The sequence below is a fragment of the Clinocottus analis genome, unplaced genomic scaffold (genome assembly GCF_023055335.1).
Source record: "Clinocottus analis isolate CAN_PGR_092001 unplaced genomic scaffold, fCliAna1.0.p SCAF_5, whole genome shotgun sequence".
Taxonomy (NCBI): Eukaryota; Metazoa; Chordata; class Actinopteri; order Perciformes; family Cottidae; genus Clinocottus; species Clinocottus analis.
Genome location: NW_027176207.1, coordinates 11,998,518 through 12,015,174, shown reverse-complemented (window position 1 = coordinate 12,015,174; position 16,657 = coordinate 11,998,518). Strand labels below are relative to the sequence as shown.

The 16,657-nt window shown below is 39.1% G+C and overlaps 1 protein-coding gene across 1 annotated transcript in view; it reads right to left on the bottom strand.

Moving 5' to 3' along the window:
* Window positions 1-14,461, bottom strand: part of mtnr1bb (melatonin receptor 1Bb) — a 32,425-nt gene extending 17,964 nt beyond the window's left edge. Inside the window, exon 1 of the mRNA XM_068600628.1 lies at window positions 13,566-14,461. Coding sequence (XP_068456729.1) covers window positions 13,566-13,773 — 208 coding nt within the window. The 5' untranslated portion in view covers window positions 13,774-14,461. The remainder of the gene's footprint in view (window positions 1-13,565) is intronic.
* Window positions 14,462-16,657: the final 2,196 nt, after the last annotated feature.

The window sequence follows — 16,657 nt, the reverse complement described above, 5'->3', positions numbered from 1 at the left end:
TGCCTGTTGGTTCTCAGCAGTCCAGGCCTCATCACTTTGGCTGAAGGTGATGATGTTGCTGCTGGCCAGGCTCACCAGCCAGACTAGCTGCCATCCTACTGTGATGCAGCCCCATCAGCTGCATCCTTCTTCTTCTGCCTCTCCGGAATGCATTTCTTTAGCAGAGGAAACAGGCTCACACAAAGTCTCAATGACTCAGACACCACCAAATTGAAAGTATTCTTCAGTAAGTTGGGAAAAGACAGAAACCCAGTCTGGTGTTCTGCTGCCATTCATAGACGACATAATTCTGTCTTCTATTGGAAAATGTTACCTAATTTGGTCGAAAGTTGGTTACACAAACAAGTACACTGGCAAGCTTCATGGATGGGACCTGCACATTTGACTTCACACACCACACAGTTATGTATAGTTGTGAAAAAGCCATTGACAAGTAAAGGAAAGATCATACGAACCCTAGTAGTAATTCTAAAACTAACAGACCAGTGTACAAGACAGTTGGCACATTGAAATATATTCCTTCTAAAGCCTCAAATTATGTTGTTTAATTGCAATATGCAACAGGTCTAGAGGTATAATAACTATACTTAAAATCCCAGAAAGAAAGAAAATTAACATATATGATATATTTTACTGTTTCTACCTTATCAGTAAATGCAAAAGTAAAACAGTTTCAAAAGCTTGTCAGCGGACTTCGCCTATTTGCACATCCAGCACTTAAACATTAGCATTCATTCATACCTGTTTTAAATCACAACAAAAGAAACCCTAAGACACTTTGTATTTGTAAGAGGTGCAACTGGGTCAAGATTTTTAAAGTCAAAGAATAAATTAACCAAATTGTTGGTTTCCTTTTTCATGTTCCTGTGGACCCTTGTTCTTGTGGCACCGTAAGCATCCTCGTAGTTCAGCAGGTCTCTCGGGCTGTGACTGTGACGATATCAACTCTTTACCAGTTTGACTTGAAAAATATTAAAGGGGCATGTTTTTCTTTCAAAATGTATGAATCACAATGGTAATGAAACATCTGAAATGTGTAATTTCCATGTAAATGATAGTATTAACACTGTTAATCATATTTATTATCCTTGATGCTCCACCTCCTTCAATAATCAAACGTTCTATAGTCAATTTTTAGTGTCTCTCAATGTGTATCTTCAAAGCAAACACATTAGCGGTGCACTTGTTTTCTTCCCTGCACATGAATCGACAAAGTGTTCAGGTCTGTCAATATGTATTAGTGCCAAATCTTTAGGTCCCAAGTTGATTTTCCATTAGGTGTGATTACACTTCCTGTCTCCCCAACATGCAGAGGTGCCACATAGGCGTGTGCCTGGCAGCAGCTGACTTGTTGGAAGAAGGATATTTATCAGAAGAAACTGAGGTACTTGCACTTCTCATTGGATTGATGAGAGAAGTTAACATATAGACTTTTTACAAAGTACTTACACGGGCAAACACACTTATTGTGAATATATAAACAAACCTTATGGATTTAAAAATGCCTGTATGATTAAACAGAAAAAAAAACTGTCTGTATTTTTTGTTATTGTTACGGCAATTTCCTTCCTCAGAAGAAACAGTCTGTCTAGTATGCAACAATCTTTCTCCACGGGATGAACAGCTCTCATCCAACGTCGCCTGCTGTCTGAGAGCCTTTTTATTACAGGAAAGTAATGTTGACATTATGATGCCCACAAAATGATCCCTTGAGCATTCTTGAATAGTGTGTGAAGCTACTGTTGTTACAGACGAACATGTGACTACAGGGAGTTTCAGTAAGATTAGCATGCTAATAGTTTCCTCTGGAGAGTTGTACAAGGACTGGAAAATGGCTGACAGTTTGCTGAATAAGAGAAGCCAGTTATTGATCAGATTTTAAGAAGCTACAATGAAAAAAGACATTACGCTACCAACTTTTTATCTTTTACAAGGCTGTTAATCCACCTCATGCTGTCTCTCAAACCAGCTAAAATACTGAATATCTGGTACAGTTACTTACATCTAAGCAGCTATTTGTGTGCATCACAAAGATGCCTGCACTCGATTAAGTTGTCATCTAGCGGTAAGCTTTTGTTTGCAGATGAACTTAGGTCAGAACAATTCACATTCAAAATGCACTCTGTGGACACCTTGCCTCAGGCAAGCCAAACTCGCTGTACCCCCCCACCCTCGCCCCAACACCAACATTAAGAATGCACAACACCGTCCCTCGTCCGTTTTACCCTCTATTCCTTCACATTAAAGATGCCATCCTGCTCAGTCTGGCGGCACATGCTGGCAGTGGGGTTTAACAGCACACACACACATCTGTCCGTCTAAAAACTCAGAGGGTATTTGCAATAGTTCAATGTCTATTAAGGAAAGCTGGTGCAAAGCAGGCCTGCATATTCCTATGATGTGGAAAGGAGGTTATTTGTCTGCACAATAGATTCTTAGTGAACTGTTACACTATTTCTGTGATTTGGTAGATTTACACATTGGACTTGCATGATATTGTGAAGTTTTGGATTACTGGCTTTTCTACTGTGCAGCAGGCAGACTTTAAGTCTGGTTAGTCCTGCGAGATTGACCTTTGAAGTGCACACTGAACTGTAAAGCAAAGGAGATGATTAAATTGGAAAGCTGTCTTTGCTCATATAAAACTGAACATCGGGAAAATAAAAGTAAAGATTAAAGCGTTCATTACATATAATGTGTTTTGACTTTTTACATCATATCTCACAGAATTACGTCCAGTTGACTCACTGCAACCTGTGGAGGGTTTTAATGTATCTAGCTATTCTCTTTGATCCGAAAAGTTGGCATTTTGGATGCACAGTATTTGAGTGCTCAAACTGTCTGTGCCGGCTGCCAAGTTACAGAATTTCAGGGCAGTTCAGGAGTTGTGAGACAAACAGAAACCAAAGGACATGTAGCGCCTAGTAGAGAAAAAACAACTTTGTTTGATTGTGACTGTGTTTACTCACAAATAATCCTACTGCTGATTTTAGGATAAGCTACTGTAAAACTATTTACATATCTCATTTTTTGCAAAATACAATCTGAGTAGATATTTGTTGGCTAGCTTTTGAAATGATTTAACCGGAGAACAAAATCATGTCACTAACTTAAATATAATAGTGTTTTAGAACAACATAACATTTTCCAACAATAAGAGTGTTGCAAGGCAGCGCTGGCCAACTAGCAAAGTACAACCACAGCCAAGTGAGGAGCCCAATTTACAGATGATAAGGATTCTCTGAAAGACATATATAGTGTCTTTAACTTCAGCCTGTTTGGTATTTTTAATAAATAGGTCCAGAGGAGAGTAAGCCTTTCCAATTGTAGTTCAACTTGTTTTAATGGACAAGTATAATTCCCTGAACAAACTCACTTGCTAAAATATATTTTTAAAAAGTAAAGTAAAAAAGTAAGTGATGGTGTAACAGTGAGGGAAATTAATTTATGCGTCTTCAACTTGAGTTTGAAAGATGAGGGTATGTATCAGTAAAAGTCAATAATATTTGATTAAGTATTCAATTGAGGCTTATTTCACATCAATCAGAAACAGATGGACCCTTTACACATAGCGAAGTGTGAGTCTTTAATCCATGGTTTCATTTAGGAAGAGACTGATTTTATGTCTATCTCTAATAAGACTGATCTAAATGGCTGTGCTGTATTTAACATGACTTCCAGGTTTACTGAATAGAAAAGCAATTGACTGAAAACTAAACACTTTCATCTTTTAATTTCCTTTGAACCAAATACCACTGGAACAACACAACATTTGAATAATTTAAACAGGATGTAGTGTGTCAAAGTGTAGCTCTGAAGCTGGTGGTGGTACAGCTGCAAATGTACGCATTTAGTTGCTCATTTTGCTGTGATTGGTTTGCTCCCCCGGCAAGTATTCTAGTGAAAAAATGACCAGTCCCATGGCAGTTAAACTGCAACCTGAATAAAGCTAATCCCGCATTAATCAAATTTAAAACAGCTTCCCAGAAGCATCAAGATACCTTTAACATTTGGCTTCGAAACCTTTGTGTACATATGAAGTATTTTTCTAAATCTCGAGATCCAACAGTGGATTGGGAAGGAGCTTGCATCCTGCTCGGCTGTCGCTCTGAAACAAACATTCTGTTTGTCTTGTTTGCAAAGTCATTTGCACAAATACAGTTCTGCACATTCCTGTGACAGCTCCCTACCTCCTATATCCTATTCTCATTTTCTCATCCGAGATTGCCCTTAATTTCTCACGTCTTCTCTATTTCACCTCCCTCCTTTCATGCTCTCTCTCTCTCTCTCTCTCCTTCTCATGCAGTAAATCCCTTGCTTCTTCCACCTCTTCACCCACTGTTGCCTGCGGGTTTAGAGTAACTGTTACATAATGCACTTCGAATTATCACTAAGCAATTATTGTAGATACGTGGATGTACAGCAGGCATTACTGGATTTGATAAAGACTGAAATTACTAATCAGTTGCTTTGCAGATTAAATGGGTCAATCTATCGTGTTCGTAGTTATTATGAAGAAAGAAAATTGTTTCGCTTGTAGCTGTATGTGTGCGTGCATATGTGCTATTGAGTCATTCCCCATCTCAGCAGTAAAGTACTGATAACAACTGGGTGATTGTTATGACACATGACAGTAGTTCTTACATTGTCTCGGCTGCGCTTCTTGCCTTTATAAAACAGCATCACTCTCCTGCTTTTCATAGCGAGGATTTCAGTCCTCTCCCTCTCCTATCTAAATGTTGGGTTGTCTTTCTCTATTTTATAGCCTATTTTATGTCCTTGTCAGTTTTCGGTTTGCAAGCTGTTTCCAAACCTTCCTTTTGCATCTCTCTCTAGCCTTCCTCCTCTCCACCTAGCTGGTCTCGTCTCCTCCTGCTTCCTTTATCCAGCTGTCTGTGTGCAAGGGAATTACAGAAGTCATGCTTCACCCAGAGATACAGGACAGTGTCTGGGCACAGCTCAGGCAGAAGTAGACTCCCAGAGCACTTAAAGCTGCTGAAAACATCCCCAGCAGTCATGCCCAATCTTCACTTCCGCCTAAATACTCACTGAGTAAGACAAAAAAAAACAGTAAAACAAGTTGATGAAAGAATTATATTGCAAAGCCTCAACACATAGAAAAGCCCCACAGACACTCCCCTCCCATGCATTATAGATCAGTGACAACTCAGCTCCCCTATGGATTCTACATGAAGCTACTTGATCATATTTGTCACAATGGGATGTCAAATGCAATTTGCATGCGCGATTCCAAATGATTCAATCATGGATTAATTCAAATCAAACCAGCAACAGAGCCCCTGTGTCTAATCTCTTTCCCTTTTCTTCACGAGCTACAGCTTAACTCTCCTATATTTCCATTGCACCTGCTCTGTGATCTCTCCGTCTGTCTGCCTCCTCTTCTCCATATCTCTTCTGTTCCTCTGTTACGCACATAAAAAGGTTCCAAGAGGGTCGTTGGGTGGATGGTATGAGCCTGCCTTCAGCTGTCTGTTTTGGAGAAGCTTTTTTTATTTTTTTTTTAAACTGTGCAACAGAAACTGAGAAAGCTCATCCACATTGAAGAAAATCTCTATAATCTGACAACCTCTTCAGCTGTCTGATCTTCTGGGTTTGATTTTAATGAATTAAAATCAAACACCAATCCCGTGTCAAAAAAGAAAACCCGGGTCAATTATTGTAGAAGCCAGAAAGAGAAAGTATCTGAGGGTTGAGTGGAAATAAAGGGTATGACTATGATGAGTATATTAAATATTAAATTACATTCTAAACTTGCCAAAATCTAGCAGGAATAACACTATACTAGTGTTGTAAATAGGCTTATCCGAACCTTTTGAAACATTTAAACCAGGGTTACAAAGTGCTTTATATCGAATAGAGCAACAATAATATATTATACATTACTACTACATACTTTATATGCTGTGTTTTACAACTTGTTTTATCTGTGGTTGTATTAGTTTTCACATGTTTTATGTGGTTTCGATGGTCTTCTGATTTGCTTCTTATTATCTATTTATGTGGCATGGCGAGTGGTGCAACGGACCATCGTTGCCCAGCGATCCGTGCGGTTTTCTCCCCGCAGTTCGACACACATGTAAACCATGGATTCATTCATTTTTAATTACACAGTTACTTATAATAAATAACTACTATTGACGAGACTTGTCTTAATGCATACAAATACAATCTTTTATTTCCTAATCATTTGAACTATGTGTTTTATGAAGAAAATAAAGACTATAGATGACTTTAATAAAGTAAAAAGATAACAGTTATAATAGTTTACACTGTCTTCAGAGTGTTATAAATTACTTTTAGTATGGTGGCAAAAAAAATACTAAACTGTCTGGAGCCTGGAAGACCAGCTACTAATCAAACCTCAAAGGGATTTGTATCTGCCAATATAGATCATCGGAGATGATTTGCTCCCTTTCTTCTTTTGGGCTGATCCGATCTGTGAATCTGACCCGTGAGATTAATGATCCATTGCACCACTAAAAACTCAAAAATGCTAATGGGTTATTACTCAAAGAGTGTAGTTTGTTTCCCGTTTTTTTTATTTGCCCTGCCGCTTGTGTAAATTCCTGATTGTCTGCCCCGCCCCTGGTTGAATCCTTCTGTGTCTAATCCCCAGTGTATTTAAACTCTCCTTCCCTTGCTATGTTCCCTGCTAGCCTGCTTCCTGTATCCCTTATGCTTTTTTTTCTGATTTCCCTGGTCAATATGTAACTTAGTCAGTTTTGTATTTCCCAGTTACTCATTTTTGGACTCCCCTGCTCTGTAATTGTATTTGTGAGGAACCTTTATTTTTTTGTCTATCTGCGTTTGGGTGTCTTTTTGCCCCCGTGAGACAGCAACAGCATTACTCAGATAGTTTATGATTCCTATTACTGTTTGCCCAACTCTTGCTATATTGATTCACAATTTTGATTCACAATTTTTTAATGAATCTGAAAATGTAATTACAAATGAAGTGAAAGACGTCTTACTTGTGAGCATATATTTGTCACTTTAAAATACATAAAAGTCTAAAAGACATTTCAACATTAAACTAATGTTATTTCTGAATAATTAAGCAAAGTAAGATGACATAAATGCAAGATGACCATATTGTTAATTATGTCAAAGTGAATAGGAAGAAAGATTAGGAAAAATGACTAATGTATAGGGGAATGAAACAATGGGTTCATATATCTGTCCTAGGCTTAGTTGTCTGTGTTGTTTGTAGCCCATGGCTTAAATATGGCACTTGTACATTTTCTACCAATTGTCAGCATGGACCGGGCAGCGGGATGATGTGTTCAGACTCCAGAGAGATCACTGGCAATAGTCTGCAGGCAGCCGGATGCCCTGTCAAAATGTCTCTGAGCGAGACACAGAAATCCACCAAACGTATTAATTGGGAAAAACTCTGGATTAGTATGTCGGTGGAATGTCGAAAATTTGAAGATGTGCAATATAGATTAAGGGACTGTCCAATAAACTAACACAAACTATCTCTCTGCATCACTTTTCTCACACACATTTGCAAACTTTTGAGGATAACGTAATGACTTGCACACATTCATGGGGGCTAACACTAACAGTACACCAAACACACTGCACACCTACAGTAACTTATAACCCATTTGTACCCAACTCATCTGAACCTGGAGAAAGCAGCCTTTTCCAGCTGTCACAAACCAAACAATCATTGGAAGTGCCTGGGTTTTCAAGAGTTGCTCGAGCTCAGCTGGGCTCCAGTGATTAGGCTACATTTCAACACAACTGTGCAACATTTCGTGAACAAAATACCTCAAGTCAAACCATCACAAACAGGCTTTCTGTGGAGACCAAAAAATAAAAAGAGCTTTTTTAGAGCTATCAACGTGATTGAAGTTGGATTGTGAGATGCAGCAGCTATCTTCACTTAAGTATATATTTAGATCCACACATCTAGATCCACACATCTCTGAAAACATTTGAGCCACACATTGTCAACCCTTTCCTTACTCGGGACTGTACTTGGCTAGATGCAGACTTGGAACAGTATTTGAGCTATGACTGATAATGTTTCACAAATTCAAAAGCACACAAGCATAGAAAGGAAAAGAAATTAAGAGAGGCCTAAAATTTGAATTTCTCAGCATCATGGAGATCGACAGACAAAGAGACTGGTTTTCATGGTTTCAGCACCACGGAGAGCGACAGGCTGAGAGTTACAGGATGTAAAACGCTGCACTGCTTGTTTTTCTCCCAAGCCTCAGTCTTAACTAAGGAATATTTTAAGCATTGTATTTGTTGAGGCATAGAGCTTTAGAGAAAAGAAATGAGCAGGAGGTGGAGAGATATGATGTAAATAAAGTCTCTGTGAAGAGAGTCTCTCCAATGTGTGATCCTGACTAACTATCTTTGAAGTTTTCCTACACCTACGCTCTTTCATAGACAAATCACGGGGGACAAAAACCTCTGCCCCAGACAACTGTATAACAGACTTTCCACATGCTCACACACATAGTCATACAATGCATCACAATCAGATGAGTAGACTTACTGTACTGCATGGTCCTGAATACGCTTCATGTGCTTTTGCATGAAGACACACGTCTGTATGTCAGAGTGCTTGTTTATGCGTCAAGGCTTTTGTTCTTCAAAAGAACACATTTCAGAGAACAAATGGCTCTAATGGCTCATGAATGCATGGGTATGTGTGATTGTGTCTCTGTGGCTCAAGCTTGCTGATACACAATAGCATGTGATCAGAGAAAATGTCATTTCAGTTAAACTTTGAGGTCTTTGAAAAGATAAAGGGAAATATTGTGAGCGGGTGGAAAGATAATGTGCTTTCGTTAAGTAGCTTTGCTAAATGACCAAAAAGTACCAGAGTTTTGATGCGATGAGTTTTGACGTGTGTGAATAAAACAGTTGAATGCCACTTAAGAATAATAATGAGCCTGTCATTATTACTATTATTATTAATAACAATAACAACAATAATAATAATAATTATTATTATTATCACTGTTTGCATATATCACTTTGGTTTTTGTCTCAGCTCAAGTCTCCAAACCTCTAAAAACAGTTTCTGCTTTCCACATTATTTCTAATTCAACATGACATTTTTTTGCAACAGGCCGGCTGCAGACATTTCTCTGCTATTTCCAAACACTGCCATTCAAAATGCCACACACATGGATCAATTGGCCAATACACATGCCGCCTGGCCAGAACCTAATTGCTTGACTGTCAACTCATCATTCACGACAGAGCACTGAGAGGTCTATTTTAATATGTATAAGCGATTAGAAAATGTCTTTTTCTGTGTTTAAGTATAATATTCTATTTCAAATATGTTCTGTTCTGATTTTCTTTCAGTGAAAAAAGCAACCTCTGGAAATGCATTGATACTGACTGGTTTTCCAACGTGTCAATCAGTGTGTAGTAAGCACTGTTATTGTGTGTTGTGTTTGGTACGAGAATACATTCATGTACTTCACTCTCACAAGATCTCTGAACAATCTAAACTAAACAATATAATTGGACATGTAAAAGGGTTTAAGATTGAGCACAGAAGAGTGTAATAGAATCAGATCGTATGAGCCATGTGTGTGCCATACGGTGGCAAAACTGGGTTTTAATAAACGATTGTACAGTTTTGAATGATGGTTTCAATTTGCAAAAGATCTGCAGTATTAAAGTACTTATGTGTATAGTTGTGTGAGTTGCGTTTCGTGTTTTAACTAAATGAACCTTGTTTTAAAAATCTTGAAAACAAAAAATCTACCGGTGTCTTATTAGGCTTGTAATTAGTATTTTGACACAATGAGCCAAAATATGCAACAAGTGTGTCAGCCATCGCAAAAAAAACCCCATCAAAGCTGTGAGGGTGGGTGAGAATGACGCAGAGTTAGTTACCCATCACCAACCTAGCATCTGAGGAAATATTGTGCTCCAACGCTCAGCGGTTGGTTTACTTTGTTCACTCTGCCACAGCAAGGACTTGTCCAAAGTAATGACAGCTTGGAGTGGATTATCATATGCTAGCCGCTGCGCCTGCTGCGACCGTGTGTACGCTCTTAAATCAGGTGTTTTCCCATTGAAACCGTTGAGTGGGTTGTTTGAATCGACAGTGGCCCTGCTTTCAAGTTCATGACTGTGGATTCAGCATGGTTTCTCAATGGCTGTTTGACTTTAGAGAAATAGGTTTTAAAGCAGAAATGCACAATATGAGAGGCAAATCCCCACTACAAATATATTTTTTATAGCACTTTTTATGGAAGCTGGAAATAGATCAAAAGGATAACCCACAACATCTAAGAATAACCTGAAAAGAAACCATTCATTTTGAATTAAGCTGTAAACTGAACATATGTCAAGTGTCTCCATGAAGGGAATTGTTTTGGAAAGTGTGAATGAAATGGACAGGTGTCCTGCAATGAGATTTACTTAATTGTCCTTTAGTGAAATCATACTCTTATTTGAGCCAAAAATCTGCATAATAACCCTTTCCTCTCATATCCAAGCCACAAGCACTTTCTCCTAAAAGCACAAGTAGCACTTGAGTCAAGCTCCGGGACAAATAAGCATGTTTTGCAAAAGGGTAAATGTGATATCAGTGCAGAAAATAATCTGATCCAATATGATTATTTTTATGGAATACAATTGTGTGAGCTGTGTAAGATTTGTGTGGGTCAAAAACTCCTACAGTTGTTGTATAAATCTGACTCAGGCCACGTGGCAGTATGCTCTCAATATAGTATATAGTATATAGTACGAGTGTACTCCCAAGACTTCAGGTCTTATAATTAAAAATGTTACATCAACATATTGCAGGAATAAAAAAAAATACAAAAACATCAGATTTTAAAGAGGTCATGCTTATCATCAACTCACTTTTTGATAAGAGATAATTGCTGTCTTATTCACTCAAGAAATGGGAAGAGTTTCATTCGATGACATTTAAGCAGAAGTGTCGCATTCAGGGGTGCTGCAAGCCACATGTTGTGAATCAGAGATAGACCCATCAATACAGCAACGAGACTAACTTTGCAACTTTGCCTCTTTATGTGACGTGTCATCTAAAATGAAATGAGATATTGGGCTAGCTAGCTACCTTACTACTTCAACTTCAAGTCTGAATAGCCCCTGTTTTGAATGCACTTTGTGCACAGGGACATTTCAATGTGTATACTGTATATGAAGATAGAGCAGTAAAGATTGGTTTGCTGGTTTGTTACAACAATGTGAAAGCTGCTGTGTTTTCTAACTTCATCTGGGTATTGAAGAAGTCCACTCAAGAGTGAAAAAGCATATTTTTTTAACTGACGACAAAAAGTCTAAAGCTATTGCTTAATACTACGGTACGATAAATGATGGTGAATATAGTATCTTGAGGTGATGGCCGTGGTGCGTCACCATTTTGAAATTAATTTTATGTGGCGGGCAAGAAAATGTATAAATGCATGGTTTTCATTTTTAAGCCTTTCACTGAGCATTTAGTTTAATAAGATAATGATTACAAGGATGTGGTAGGTTACACTACACACATTGCCCCTGATTTAAAATGGTCTTGAGTTCCACTGCTTGTATAAAATAAAAAAATAGCCTTGGTGATTGGCGATTCAAAGCTATGAATAAGCTGACCGAAGCCTTTGTTAAAAAAAAAAAAAATCCATGCTGAAGTGCTGAATGTGGGAGTCTTTCTCTGAAGACAAGGTTGCCTTTGAAATACTCTTGTGTCATGTGTCCATCTGACTGAGAAGAAAATAAGCGCAAATAAAAGGTTGTATACAGGTTTAATTAAAGGATAGACATATATTTGATGGGGGACAATCAAAACAATCTGTTTCCAATACAAACAAGACAATGGGCTCGGCCGACTCTAATTAAACAAAAATAAGTCAAGTCTAAAATATGACAGCCTATTCGGCTTTTGGGTCCATTGTGAATGCAGTTGGAGATGATGAGAGACCATTGTCTATTTTATGGAGCTTTCCTTCATTCAGCGGTACTTCTGTAATTTCCGTTTGAATGTCAAAATTCCCCTGAGCTGATTGGAGGGTTATTCGGATTATCTGTTGCCCAGGGTGTGAGGACTGGCTCCTAATTAGCAGCTGAGAGCAGCTTGGTGCATTCCCCCTCTTGGCCAATCAGGGGGTGAGGACGCCCTTTCTTTGGGGCTTAAGAGAGGTGGGAAATTGCACACCCAGGGCAATCTGATCCTTCCTGGACTTAATGCAGATCTCATTTTAGCTGATTCAGCCAGAAACTCTGGTCTTTGGACCCCTTTGAGACTTCTTTGCCGTCTTTTCTGATTGAGGGTGATTTTGAACCTTCTAAAACCGAGCAGGAATGAATATTTAAGAACACCTTTCCACTAACTTACCTGCGTCGGGGCTAAGTGCTAAGAGTCTGTGCTAAGAGTTTGCCTAACAATTACCTAAAGTCTGAAGGCTTGAGTTTGTTATTTTGTTTATTGGTTCATTTCCATTGAAACTCTTGTAATACACATCCTTATTAGAGAGGGATTTTATAAAATTGAAGAGGGTTTTTTAAAACTTTTTCCCGCCTTCAAAGGGGGAAGTGATGAAATAAGTACAAAATCACTGCATTAGGGGAGATGTTTTTAGGAATATAAAATACTGTCACTGATTCAGTAAAATTCGTCAGAAAAAAGATAAATTACAACCTCAAGGGTCCATTTTACCTGGAGCGAGGATTCAGTGAATGCTTTATAATTTTGTATTATGCTGCACTATCTGCATGAGGCCTCCTGGGTATGTTCACAAGTTCACATCAGAAAAGGTTCATCAACACAAGTGTAGTCAGCATTTCAAAAGGACTCACCTGGGCTAATTAACATAGCATGAGTCAGACTACCTTTGAACTTTATTGGTAAAAAGCAGAGGAGTGAAGCAAGAGATAAACCACGCTCATAGTTGTTACAACATAATTTATAATTGTGTCTTTGACACACTATATATTAATTGTAGATGCACATGGTTAAATCCCCGACAGACATTTCTGTGTCTATTAGCCGCCATGTGTCCTGTACAGATGTCCTTGAGCATATGAGTGGTGCTCTGGATAATATTATTAACTGGAAGCTGTCGCCTTTGCATTTAGGTGCAAGCATGCTGGCAGAAGTAGGTTGACACCCTAATCCAAAAGGTGGCATTTTGTTTAAAAATACAGCTCATGAGCTGTGAATTCAGTAAAGTATGTACTTTTGTATTAAACTATGTGAAATGCAGCAATTTACCTTGAAATAGTTTTGTCACCGGGATGACTTAAGTTATGACTGATATTTTGGAGCTAAGTGCACTCAGGGGTCTTTGGGTCATAACATGAGGTCTGGGGGAAGAACACGTGGGGGAAAATACTTTACCCAGAATTCCCTAGGTCTACAGAATTCGCACACATACGTTACGCCTACATCATCGTCATGCTCATGCCTACTACCACAGTAAAAAGTTCTACAGTTAACGACTTTTCCTCCAAAAATTGTGTTAGCGGATGTAATCACTTATCACCAGTGAGCTTTGCGATCACATAAAATCATTCCAAGAGACGGAACATCTTACCAGAGTTCCTCAATTTGCGGTTCCTGAACACCGAGATGATCACCAGCAGATTCCCCAGCACGTCCACCACCGTGGTGAAGATCAAAACGCTGGCCAGGATTGCTATGACCCAGGCGGGGCGGGCGCTCCCCTCCGTGGCCAGTGTGCGCTCCAACTGCCCCAGCCGTGGCTCCGTCCGGTTCTTTATGATTGTGAATGTGTCCGGCATCACTGGCCAACAGCCCAACTGCTTTCGAGTCCCAACTGCTCTCTATGTCCCGCAGGTACCGCCGGTACCGGTGTGTCCTAAACGAGCCATGGAGCGCACCTGAATGCCTCCCCGAGTTCCACAAGAGCGCACGTCATGTCTCTTACTTTGAAATATGTGGTATTCACATATGACCTACATAAAGTTACATTGGCTTTTAGCTTTCTGTATTTTCACACAAAAGTCCGGCTTCCATGTGCCACCAGAAGCTGCTCAGACACGCGGCGGTGCCACACTTCCTCCCTGTTGAGAAAATATAAATAATTTGTCCTTTGGATACTATTTAATAAAAGAAGGTCCAGTCCATTCATATTTCAAGTCGTCATCCTCTTCAAGTGCCCCTGGCTTGCTGCTTTCCATCTCTGACTATGCGTGAGCCCATGTTGGAGGGGAAAAAAAGGCTGTATTTTTCTAAAATGTCAAGCCATTGTACCGCCTCGGGAGTCCTTCTGATGTAATTCGCTATTGTCTAAACAAACGAAGGGAACAAATTGTCTTCTCAAACCATTTCTGATGCCCTTGCCGTGCGCCACACTCCGACGCAACCAGCGCTGTGCGTCGTACTGTGGTAAATATCACGGAGAAGCCCCTCAGTCAGGCGCACAGCAGGATGTGAAGAAATCCACTGAAGGAGGACGGAGACGGCATCACAGACATATTTACCTCCGAACCGGCTTCATGCGTGTCTCTCCCTTCCCCTCTCTCATCTGGCTAACCCTAAACCCTCTACCAAGGTGTGCGTGCGTGCGAACAAAAGATGCGTCTCATTTGCCTCTGCCTATTCCCAACGTGACTTCCCAGCATCTTCCTTTGATCTCAGCACAGTGCTCTAAGTGTACACACAGCGGTGGGTCTGCACGCGGGAAGTCCAATCTGCACACTGTGACGTATGTGCAGCATTTGTCACGGATGAGCGTGAGACAATTATGAAACTTGCACATAACTAAAAAATTAGACTATGTGTTCACTTTCGGTGTAAACTTATGTTTTATATGTATACATGTTTTGGGGGGATTGATTAGGGTTATTAAAACCTGTGTTAACACAAACACCTTTTCAACAATGAAACACACTTGAGCTAAGTATTTCATTTGCAAACACTATACCCTTCTCTTTTTTTTTAAAGCAATGTAATTTATCAAATACATGAATCCACCAGGGTGCATTTTGTTTGGACTCTGGACTCACATTTTTTTCAAAGTGCAGCTATAGCAAGTGGAGACGACAGGCTAATCCCATTTATCCTAACTGGTGCCAACACAACAGTGCAGTCGAACTCTCAATCAGATCCAGTAGATTCACATGTCATCGATACTGTCAGTGCCGGTGGTGACACATCGAGGTGAGCGCTATTGACTTGTTCAACTTCGCAATACTGTGCGACTGGCTGCAGCGGATGCCCTCAAGAACAGCAGCAGCAGCAGGCACAGATTAGAGCGGCCCAGTGTCAACCTCAAAGTAGGGTGATGTGATGACCAGGCGACAGACAGCTGTGGCTGCGAGGTCAGCCAGATTGGCACACATATAAACACTTTGCATACGGAGACAAAGTCTATAGCACAAAATCTAACATCAAGAAAACCAATGGCATGATGTAAAAAACCTGCGTCCGCAAAATGAAAACTGCAAAGCTCTGATAATGCTGTGCGATGAGTATGGTGGACATGTTACAAATCAATTAAAATCTATAACTAATGTGATTACTGTGGTTGCTCGCTCTGAAAGAACCTTCGATAATCGTAAGCACTCACTCATGACAGTGAATCATATTGGTGTTGGTAGTCAAACAGACACAGAGACATGTGAATGATGTACACACAAACCATCTTCTACTCCAACCCGTAGTGTACCTGCCTCCGTCTTTGTTGGCTAACTCTAAGCCAGTGTTCTACACAACGAGTTTTGTTAAATTACCAGATGGTGCCACCGAATAAAATGTCTGAGTAAGTTTTAAAGAAATCAAATCAAAAATAGGCTGGCAATGTTATACTGGAGGTAAATATTTCCTTTTTGCCAGATTTCTTTTTTGAAGTTATATAACAAGTGTAACCATATTTGTACTGCAATCATGCATAAAAGCAACATTTTGGAACACACTGACTGGTTTTAAGGAAAGATATGTTGTCTCTCTATATATATATATATATATATATATATATATATATATATATATATATATATATATATATATATATATATATATATACACCAACTTTTAGCAGATGGATTATTTGAAAATGAGATAACCTGTGAACCTTTCTCAATAATATACATTCAATATTTACAGATATGAATGAAAGTAACTAGAAAGGGACTTGGTTTAGTTGTGTTTGTTTTAAATATTCTTTTAAGAAACACATCCATGTGATTGATCTGTCTGATGATAAAGTTTGGTGCAAAATCTCAAAAACATTGTTTGAAATCATTTTCTAAATGGGCCCTCAACCGAGACTTGTTGAAAAGGTTTTTGGTTTCATTTGAAATTGTTGACATTAGCTTATTATTGTATTGCAACAACAACTAATTCGACAGACTTGGAGGGCAGAAGGTGCCCTCAGTGTCAAGAAATACTTTCGAATAAAAAAACGGTTGTGTTCGGAATAGTGTCTTCAGAAACGCAATCATTATTTTTTGGCAGAGTTTTGTACTCTCATGTTGCATTTTAGGTGTGTTTTCTGCATTATTATTGTTCTTAAATTCGAGTCATCAGATGGACTGCAAAGGTTTGTCCCACAGGCATTACACAATTACACAGTTCAACAAAACCTTATTAAAATTGTACAGTTGTTGCAACTCCAGCAAATCCAGATAATAATTCTGCTGTTGAGCTAAAAACCTGTGATGA